Source organism: Ascaphus truei, chromosome 4 (genome assembly GCF_040206685.1).
Source record: "Ascaphus truei isolate aAscTru1 chromosome 4, aAscTru1.hap1, whole genome shotgun sequence".
Lineage (NCBI taxonomy): Eukaryota > Metazoa > Chordata > Amphibia > Anura > Ascaphidae > Ascaphus > Ascaphus truei.
The window spans coordinates 35,626,589-35,638,298 of NC_134486.1; the positions used below are offsets into that span (position 1 = coordinate 35,626,589).

At 44.0% G+C, this 11,710-nt stretch overlaps 1 protein-coding gene across 1 annotated transcript in view; it reads right to left on the reverse strand.

The window, feature by feature from the left end:
• The window catches only part of LOC142492691 (mitochondrial amidoxime reducing component 2-like), a 30,002-nt gene that overhangs the window by 16,705 nt on the left and 1,587 nt on the right, over positions 1-11,710 (reverse strand). The window contains exons 2-3 of the mRNA XM_075595568.1: positions 5,278-5,451; positions 557-722 (exon numbers count right to left, since the gene is read on the reverse strand). Of these exons, the coding sequence (XP_075451683.1) occupies positions 557-722; positions 5,278-5,451 (340 nt within the window). The remainder of the gene's footprint in view (positions 1-556; positions 723-5,277; positions 5,452-11,710) is intronic.

Sequence of the window (11,710 nt, forward strand, 5' to 3'; positions counted from 1 at the left end):
TTAATTTTTGTGCTCCAAGTCCACACAGTGAGTTTGGAGTTTATTTTGATAAAAACTTATGTGATGTTTATATACTCCACCAGACAGGTATAATTAAACCTCTAGGTGGATTCACTATAAATTTATAATTGCAGTCATCTCTCTGCATCAAATCTAGATCATTTGTACATCTAGACATGTTTGTCCTATAGCTTGGCCATAGATAACACAGACCAATCCACTACCATTTTATCTGTTCCAATAAAGGGTTTTACATTTACACTAATCATTTACAGCACAGTCTCCCTGAGTGCATTCTACAGGGATTCTGTTTTTCTTTTGTGTACTAATACCTATATATCCCTATTGCACCGTGTTATTCACACTTAACATAGATTATAAGAAGCTGATGCGAGAGTCTCTCTTCCTCCCCCTCCCCCATTCGCATAAATATTATCGGTAACAGACAGCCATGCTCGCGTCAATCTAAAGTGCATTGTCCCAGCACCATTTGTTACTGCATACTAAGAAGTGGTGTTTTTTACACTGTATTGTATCTTTCTGTAACTGAACTCACTTGATCATTAGAAGTATAAGTAGAAAATTCATCCTTTGGTTTTCTAGGCTTCATGCTGTTCTCAAACTGCACCAAGCGATATATCTGGCTGCTCTTCAAGAAGTTGGTGATCCATTGAGATACTTCTTCTCCACAGTCCCTGCCCTGGACCTTATTACCAAAAACCCTGAAAGAGGAACACTGAAAAATCCAACGACAGCAAAAATGTGACATTTATATCCCATAACAATTCAGATGAGCAATAGTTTGAATGGTGGGTTGGTGTTACTTTAACTTGTTTAACAAAGCCTTAGTGTATCTGTGTGTACAGCTTCACATTGTCAAGCCTTCCGTAACCCATATTTGCATGTTTAATTTCAGCAGTCTAAATCTGTAGTTTAAGGCACGTATAAAAGCTAAAAAGTGCCAAGCTTATCATTTTCTTATTCCTCTCAGGCTTCTGATATATTGTTTATTGTGCTTATTTATGTTGGAACACCCAGAATATGGCCATGTACCGTTTATATGTAATGGGGGAAAGGGATAGGGAAAAGGGGACACTCTCGCTACTGTCTAAGTAGAATTGGGATGCTGGGGCTATGTACTTATATGCAAAGAGACCCTATGAAAAGAACATAGGGAGAGGAAAGAAGGCGCCTATTATAGAACTCCCACTTGGAAGTGCTATAATAGGGGCCTTCTTTCCTCTCCCTGTGTTCTTTTCATAGGGTCTCTCTGCATACATGTATAGTTTAACACTATATGATGCGAGTATATAATAGATTTTGGGGGCATGTAAAACGTTGTTTTCCTTTACTATTTAATATTTCTAAACCAGTGTGTAATAATAATAAAGAACAAAGAGAGAACAGAACCCCAATGGAGAGCACTCAACCATATGTCACAGCAAACGTGCAATGGATAGGTAAGTATGTATTGTGAGGAGTGAATAAATTAAAATACTTTAATGGGAGTAGATACTCAACTAAAATAGGTAGAACACTAAGTTCCCAGAGGTAATTAGACTCGGTATGAGCTAAAAAAAGCGCAGCAAAATAAAATGAGCCGGATACTAAGCATACAGTGTGAGCTAACATCCTAGTATATATGAGATGCAGCCATGTGGTGTATATCGAGGTGGCCTGTGTCTAATAGATAAAACACAGGTGCTGCCACTCTGAGATAGCTGTGGCAGATAGAGCAAGGTAGAAATTTCACTCAGGTAAGTATAGGTGAGTCAGCCTACCCATGTGATCTTGTGGCAATGCAGGCAGAAAGAACACTGCTAGTGTCAGTGTTGGTATCTATCAAGGAGACCTCGGTCTCAGTATTGTGGAACAAATTACCCACTTTAGATAAATCACTGTGATTAGGAGCACCCCTGATTAGGAGTAGCAGTTATAGACACAGGAGGTGGCTATTGCCACGAGAGGTAGGTGGAGCACCTCTGATAAGGGGTAACCGTTACAGACACAAGAGGTGGCTGTTGCCACAATTGAAAGGTAGAAAACACTGAACAGTAGTACACAAGTAGTGTCTACTTACACCTCGGTAGGTAGCTGTTACAGACACAAGGAGTGGCTGTTGTCACAGTGGGTAAGTTGAAAACACAGAACAGTAGTACACAAGTAGTGTCTACTTACACCTCGGTAGGTAAGACCAAAACAGAGCAAATATCCGGCAGAGTAGTAGCAGACCCAAAGGTAGCGCTTAGTAGCTATACACCTACTTGCTATTGCTGGGTGCTTTAAAGTATGCCACGGGTACTGCTGAGGTTAAAAATAAACTTTGACATGAGTGACGTCATCACGTCAAAGGGGCGGGACTAACGCTCGAGATCGGAGCGCGACCGCCTCACACTAGCTCCCTGCACGGAGCTATGCATATGCACTAAGCAAGTTTATGTTTAACCTCAGCAGTACCCGTGGCATACTTTAAAGCACCCAGCAATAGCAAGCACCTATTCCCTCGCCTGCTGTCTCTGTAAATCTCCCAACATACCACTTCCTTTCCTATTGCCTGACTATGCTGTGCTTACTGTAATATTATAATTCCCTGTACTGTATTGTCTTTGTAAAGAGTAGAGTATACTATGGACGCTATGTATATATATATAAATAAAGATATACATACATAATACAAAGAGCTACAAAGTGATTAATATCAACATTAAACTACACTACCAACCCCCCTTGCCCACCTTAGTGGATAGTAAAGCATTGCCATGCAATGCTTAACTAACTATTAAGGTAACCAAGGGGTTAAGACCTCCCGCCACCTCCCCCGCGAGGCTTAACCACCCTTCCCAGGGCAACTACCACCTTCACCAACCCCCTACCCCCACCCCTCCAACCAAACCTCCCCCTCCCCCCTTCTAGACTAAACCCCAATAGCCCTATTAGCCAAATGTGGCTAAGAGTGGTTTTCGGTACCAACCATAAAAAAATACACATGTATAAAAAGATAAAACAGAACATTAAAAAATACATTTAAACCACAAAACCCTTGATTGTCACTGTGGCTACCTAGGCCCTCTCAATGGGGGGCCTAGATCGCCATATTAGCAATTAATGGTAAGCTTGAATTAAAAGAAAGATACATGTACAATATTAAAATTGCTAACTTACCCTCTTCATTACCTTAGTGCCTAGTAAAGCATTGCTAAGCAATGCTTTACTAACTGCTACGGTAATGAAGGGGTTAACCTTTCCTGCCCACCACCTCGCAAGGCCGAATCACCAACTCCCTGGAAACTACTCCAATTACCTAGCCCTTTACCCCCAATAAGAGTACCCCACCCACACAGTAATGGGCAATAGTTATGTAACACCTCTTCCCCTCCCCCCTCATAAGGGAGATATCTGGCTTACAGGTGTACCTTGGTGCTCTATGGGCTCACCTGCTGTCAGTCAGGAAGCCTGAGGTTCCACGTTGGTATGGGGAAAGGCAAGGAAACTCATCTGGTGCATCGCCTCCATCCTGTAGGGATCTGCCAGGGGCAGAGAGTGACCCCAAGGGAACCCATTTCCAGTAATTTAGACAGGAGACAGGGTAAGTTGTACCATTTATTGGCAGGTCATCAGATTCCATCTCCCACGCAAGAGACTTACTTCATAACACCCTACGGATGAACACCTTCCCTCGCATCTTGAGGACACTTTGTCCCTGACTAGGACCCCCAAAGGCTTGAGGCCCTTGGGGCTAGTCATCAACCCCTCACCCCCTGATGGGGTGAAGTAGAACACCTTTCTCTCTATGGAGCAGGCTACATCCTGGAATCTATCTATAATTTGGGAAGGAATCATCTTATATACCTGGGGGAAGGGGTTAGTGACTCTGCCCCGAAACTGGGCAGGTCTGAGGGCAGAACAGGCATCACCCCACGGTGCTGACACCTATAACCACCCCCCAGGATGCTTCCAACGGCCACTAGCCTGCACCTGGCTATGTCTACATTCGGATACAATTAGTAGTGTGCTGCGGGACTCTCATGCGGGCTCACAAGGAAGAATTTAACCCTAACACTGACTGCACTTACCAGGACTTATGTGCCATGGCTGGGAAACCCATAGACAGGGGCACTAGGCTGCAGTTATATTAGCTAAAGGTGGGTAATAGAACTTTTGCCCATTGAAATGGGCCTAGGTAGCCACAGAGACAATCAAGGGTTTTGTGGTTTAAATGCATTTTTTAATGTTCTGTTTTATCTTTTTATACATGTGTAATGGGTTAGGTAGTATTTATTTTGTAATAGTATTAACACCTTTGGTGCCTGTGGTATACCTTGGTAACCACCGGCATCAAATGGGTTAATGTTATTTCGATCAGAGGCTTCTGCAATAATACATATTACAGCAGCCCATGATAGAAATATTATCATGATGTGGTATTAATGCATTATTAAGGGTCGCATTAATTTCCGCATCGTGACTTTGGGCCAAATATCGCATCTGATAAATTATAACTTTAAATTGCTGTAATAACGCTCTTATTTTTATTTTATTTATTTTTTTACCGGGTGCGATATTAACTCCACTTTAACAGAACTTGATATATCCGGGCCAATGTCTCTAACTGTACATGAAATGTCTGTAAACATAACTATAACCTCTGTTCATATAACGTACACATGTATCAGTCATCAGAACTCTGTGCCCAGGACATACTTGAAGGTATGCATACTGTAGGAGATACCGGCGCCCCATAACGGGGCCAGTATCTCGGGAAGCAGGGGGTCCCCGGACCTGAAATCAATGCGGTTCTGCTACGTAGACCCCCTGCTCATCTACACTAGCATTAAAATGTATATTAAAATCTTGCAATCGCTGGCGATATTTGCGCAGGGAGAGGCGTCTCTCTCTGTGCAGCTCTCTCTGCAGCTGAAAGAAATCGCCGGGTGAGGCCTTTTCAGAGAGGGGATCATCACGCCGCCGGCTACTCGCCCGTTTTGGGATTTTGCTATCACAGGTAATCGAGGCTTTCTGAATACCGTGATATCAACGCTCAAAAAACTAGCGGCGTAACCAGCTCGGCGATTTATTTTATGATGCCTTATAGAATAGGCATCTTCATCTTTTTGTTTAATAATGATAAAGCATTTGATTTGCATATCAGACAGGAAAAATGCAGAACATTTAATTTAATGTATTACTTTTTCATACTGTTAAGGTTGTCTTTACTACTATTCAAATCATCACTTTAAACAAAAACAAAAAAGTATGCAGGTAAAGTCTGTTACGCACTTGCAATCCAGTATTTCATTTGTTATGGGAAGTTTTAGTGGTACGTTGAGATCATCCATTCCGGGAGCACTGAGGGTTAAGCTGCCGTGGGTGCGGGATGCGGTAATCAACACCATCCGGGGTTCCTGTCGAGCTGTAACCTGCACTTTGTCCTCATTTATGACAAGCCAATGTCTGTAATTAAAAATAGATATGTATGTATACATCGCACACAGCTCTCATAAAGAAACAGCTTAGCATGTTCAGTTGTTCTCCAGTCGCCTTTACATATCACAAAGCAGGCATGTGTAGCGCCGTATTTATTAGGCTTAGCACCACTTTGTAAACATGGCCATGCTTATCCAACAGAACAGTGGAAACAAGTGTTATCCAATAGCACTTAAATCTAAATAGTGAGGATACCTTAAATATTAATGTGAATACTGTGTAAAAAGTGATTTAAATCAATAGACCTTATAGTGCTTTGTGATATTTCAAACAAAGTGAAAGTGATACAGTGCATATAAATGAAATATATACAAACAATTTAGTCAGATGCTGCTCAACCTTTGATAGGGATTACTTTCTTAATCCACGTAGTTTTCAGATGTCCAAGAAGATCACGGAGCGCAAAAACATGAAAATAGAAAACATATACAAATAGTGCAATATGTCTTGAACTAGGATTTTTAAATCAAACTTCATTCATCCAATAGATTTTATACTCACAGATTGCTCTGTGTTTACAGGTATATAAAGGTTTCTTTGGGCTTCAGTTTCAACCCATATAGAAGCAGCAGCAGCAGCAGCAGCAGCATACATCTTATGGTGGTATCTTCGCGGCTTACCAAAAATTAATTAATAAGGCGGGTGGGAGAGAGAGGGGAGAGATGAGGGTGTGAGAGATAGCGGGGGGAGACATGGGGGTTTAGTAGATAGATGGGGGGTCTCGCAATGCCGTCGACACTGGGGTAGGGTGGGTTATGTGGGGGGGGGGCGGCGTGGAAACTATAGTCCTGGGCCCGGGAAAGCTGTCTGCGGCCCTTAATCAGCCTCACGTTGATGAGCCCCAAAAGTTTGGAACAGCTGTCCATGAGTAGGTTTTACTGACTATGCTGAAGAGCTGTGTAATACGGCGGGCTTACGCGTATAGTGGTCCATGTCAAAAGGGATAAGAAGTAAAGAGCGACACACTGTGCTCATTTGCATGTCATTACCCAGAATCCTTGGATGCAGTGGAAGCACTGTTTGCTAAGTGACAATGGGGAAAGACAGGGTGGCAGACCTGTCTGAGACATGCAAATGTACCCACAAGTGGTATTTTTATTTACTGAAAAAGTTGTAATTGTTCTACTTTCTCCCAGGAAAAAAAACTCCTTTTAACCAAATACCAGTCAATGGCTGGTGAGGAGAGTTGTAGCGAATAAATCTGTCCTATCTTGCAGTGCAACGGTTCCTTAGAATATTTTAGGAAATTCCCTACAAAGTTCATTCAAAGTGAAAGTAAAGACCTTCTTATATTTTGCCGCCCCTAAATGTTTTGTCTCGCCCTCTCATCAATCCACATAACACCCCCTCTCCTCAATACACATAATACTACCCTCTCCTCAATACACATAATTCCCCCTCTCATCAATCCACATAACACCCCCTCTCCTCAATACACATAATACTACCCTCTCCTCAATACACATAATTCCCCCTCTCATCAATCCACATAATACCCCCTCTCCTCAATACACATAATACCACCTCTCCTTAATACATATAATACCCCCTCTCCATACACATAATACCGCCCTCTCCTCAATACACATACCGCCCTCTCCTCAATACACATAATACCGTCCTCTCCTCAATACACATAATACCGCCCTCTCCTCAATACACATAATACCGCCCTCTCCTCAATACACATAATACCGTCCTCTCCTCAATACACATAATACCGTCCTCTCCTCAATACACATAATACCGCCCTCTCCTCAATACACATAATACCGCCCTCTCCTCAATACACATAATACCGCCCTCTCCTCAATACACATAATACCGCCCTCTCCTCAATACACATACCGCCCTCTCCTCAATACACATAATACCGTCCTCTCCTCAATACACATAATACCGCCCTCTCCTCAATACACATAATACCGCCCTCTCCTCAATACACATAATACCTCCCCCTCCTCCATACACCTAATACCCCCCTCTCCATACACATTATACCACCCTCTCCTCAATACACATAATACCCCTCTCCTCAATACACATAATACCACCTCTCCTTAATACATATAATACCATCATCTCATCAATCCACATAATACCCCCTCTCCTCAATACAGATACCGCCCTCTCCTCATTACACATAATACCCCCTCTCCTCAATACACATAATACCCTATTACAGGACTGACAAAATTTGGCTCTGCCTCCCATCAGTAACCAGAAGGGTGGGCTCATGGTCTATACATATCCCTGATAGGCTTACACAGGCCATGAGTCACCACCACACTCCTGTTCATCAGAGAGGAGCATGTAGGGGGGTCAATAGACCATGGATTAACCTGTCACAGCCCAGACTACTTATGATTTAGGTGACAGAGGGGAAAAGACAGGTAGAATAGACTTACCCTGTTACACACATAATGCCGCCCTCTCCTCAACATGGCAACCCCCCTGCAGCACACACACAACATGGCATCCCCCCCTGCAGCATACACATAACATGGCACCCCCCCTGCAGCACACATAACATGGTACCCCCTCCTGCAGCACACACACACAACATGGCACCTCCCCCCCTACAGCACACACACAAGATACAACCCCCTGAAGCCCATACAACATGTCACACCCTCCACAGCACACACAACTTGGCACCAACAACCTGCAGCACACACAAACAAAATTGCACCCCCCCCTGCAGCCCACACAAACAACATGTCACCCCCCCCCCTGCAGCATACACACACAATATGCCCCCCCGCAGCACACACACAACATGGCACCCCCTCCCCCAGCAAAGACCAAATGGAATCCGCCCTCCAAAACGGAATCCCCCCCAAAACAGATTAATTCAGAACCATGGAAAGCTGGGGCCGACAATCAGCTTGGTCCCATTAATCGGGCCCACAGATGCAGGGGGCAGCCAGAATGGGCCAATCTGAGAGGGGGTGGAGCTAAGAGCTGTAGGATGGCCCAGAGGTTTATTAGACACCATTATTTTTTACAAGCGTTATATAGAGCAGCGGTGCGCAAACTGTGGGGCGCGACCCCCAGGGGGGGCGCGACACTGCCGACGGGGGGCGCGGGGTTTACAGAGGCCCCGCGCGCTTCCCAAAAGCACTTAAATTAAGTGCCGGGGGAGCTGCAGGGCCTCTGTAAACCTAACTTACCGTGGCTCCGGCGGCTTCCTCCCTGCGGCGCCATGGCAACGCGGCGTCAAAATGCCGCTGCGAGGTCATGTGACGTCACGTTGCTATGGCAACGTGACGTCATTACGCCGGAGCGCGGGTAAGTTGGGGTTTGGGGGGGCGCGGGAGCGAGGGGACAGCCATCAGGGGGGCGCAGGGAAAAAAGTTTGCGCCCCCCTGATATAGAGGATCTATTGATTATTTGGAAGGGCCCAGTTTAGCAGCAGAGTGAGGAAGGATCGGTATGACGTCCAAACCTGAACAAACGTTGGAACTCATCAGCAAAAGTTGAATAAAAAAACTTTATTTTAGGCTACATAAAAAATGTGAACATCCACATGGAGAACCTAGCTCCTCCTCCCACGCGTTTCACATGGAGAAAGCGCCACTGACGGCTTCTTATCCTATTGTTGCAATGCAGGGCCAGCAAGAGGAAGAGATGAGTCCAGCTAACTAGCTTTTCTCTGACCACGTGGCCTTACTTTCAACTACGCACTTAACTCTTTTCGTGCTCTATGGATGTACATTTGACGTCACAGTACCAGAATTCTAGCAACCCTGGCAACATACTAAATGCATCAACCTTCACTGCATTGCTTATGGGAACTGTTGAGGTGTTAGCATAGTCGTCGGAGCAAAAAAATGGAATATGATCACTTCCTCTTATGTTTCGGCAGGAAGAGGACTCTGGAGTCATGTGATCTCTGCATACAAATCTTGGCTACCCTTGCTACAAACTAATACCTCTTGTACTAAAGGGGTTACATCGTAAAATCAAAAGTGACAGTGATGTTACATGGGTGAGTGACTTCTCTTTACTCCAGACATTATATATCTTAACCATCCCAGTGCCAACACATCCTGAGCACTGGCTCACTTTCTAGGGGCAGATCGGGATGACCGTTTACACGGAGTAGGCAGCCAGATCCAAAACGAAAGTGGCGCTCTGAAAAGTAATCACATCCCACGAAAGTGCTGGATATCCGGTGGCAGTCCAGAAGCGGTCACGATGCAGAAGTGCTGGACGTCCAGTGGCATTCCAGAAGCGATCACATGACACAGGATTTACTGCCTGTAACATTATTCCACTGTGACCCCATTGCATCTTTTACGTCTTTTGCAGGGCTGCTAGGGTCTAGTTAACCAGAGAATGGTTACCTGACTAGTTCTGCAGCACTTTATTGTTAGTATAAGGGTCAATGCACTAGTGAATTGCACCTAGCACCTCACTAGCTCAGCAATATTCTAATTAGAGCCTGGAGTTTGCTTACATATTGAGCTGTCTGCGGCTCCACAGTGTAGCTCTATCACCAGCTACAGATGCAGCGGCCATTATTCGAAGACTTCATGTGTTGTGTACATCGGAATACCCACGTCATGGCGTGTGATTTCCTCCAACTGTACCGCCTTCAGATGCGAGTGCAGAAAATGGCATTTTAGTGTTCTGGCTTTTAAACACCTGAAATTGACACAGTAGCACAGTACTGTACACATTACAATTCATTCATTTCATTGCACACGATCTATGAAATTCAAACAAAGCAACCGCGATAAACATGTGTGCCTGGAGCGATTGGCCGCGTTAATGCCGCGTGGAGTACAGCAGCGCACACGAAAACGGCGCCGTGATTTGTTCGAATAACGGCCGCTGCATCTGTACTTCTAAGAGAAAAAACTGTGGCTATTAACAGCGTGCCCTTAGGGTGGTAACAGTAGACTACACCCTTACCATGAGAGGAATTAATCTCTTGGAACTATACAGTGTGTCTGTTTGCTTCTGCTTGACACACAGAACACTATTACATAAAGAACAACTGAGCTACCCGCTATGCAGGATTCCTCACTACACACCCACTATCTCGCCTGTGTACTGCTCAACAGCAGTGTTGCTGTCTATACTGTAGGTTTTTATAACCCTGTTTATTTTATTGACTATGCACTTATAAACGTATTTTCGTTCTACCATTCATTCATTGAGTCTGTCTGGGGTATCTCTTGTTAGAAGAGTAGTCACTATATTTTCTCACTCATTATACCTCCTGCAATTGTGCAGATATTCTAGATTACTCCTGTGTGTGATTATGAGTGCATGCAATCCGGGGACGTTCTGTCTCTCTGCCTCCACCTGGATACAGTAGAGATCTGTTGTCTGCTCGTATATATATACCTCCTCCCCTAGTGCACCAATCACACTTCTCCTATGTAGGAGTGCTGGCATCACCTTCGGTTTTGGCATTCTGGGTAATGACATGCAAATGAGAACAGTGTGTCACTCTTAACTTCTTATCCATTTTAAAATGAGTGCAAAGGAGCATTGGCCCAGTATCTAACAGGCAGGAAATCCTTCAAAGCAAGCACAGTACTGCTACTTTGTAAGTAGTGTCACCTGAAGGCATGGACTAACAGGGCTGTAGCCCAGGGCCCCAAACCTTCCAAGGGTCCCCGACTTTTCAGAAGCTCCACAAATACTCATGGCCCAAACTGTCATGTTAAATTCCTAGTTCTAACTGAGCGCAGCTAACTTTACTACATTATATATATTTTTTCAACTGTATTTTCGGGTGTGATTACTACATTATTGCTTTTCATTTTCTATAGCCAAACTGTTTATATATATATATAAAAAAAAATATTCAAAGATAATTTATCTATATTTTTTTATAGAATAGGAAGTTTAATTGATTTGTCGGAAATGTATTTAAAAAATAATAACACACAACAACAAAAAATATTACAGCATGGCAAACTGGGGTCAACATTTCCTAACCTTGAAATTGCTTTACACATCTTTCTACCAATGACGGCCACAAACGGAGAAGGCAAAAGATCTTTTCCAAAGTTGATGCTTCACCCCAGACTAAACGCTCTGTCCTTGATGACAATCTAATCAGATTTACTTCATAAAATTGAATTTGATTATGTTATTTGTCACTTTGTCTGGACTGGTTTGGTGGCGGTTCCATCGGTGCCGTCTCACCGAGCCCTGCGCTCCTCTCCACACCTGTTAAACTTATAACCGGGGGAGAGAGCGCGGG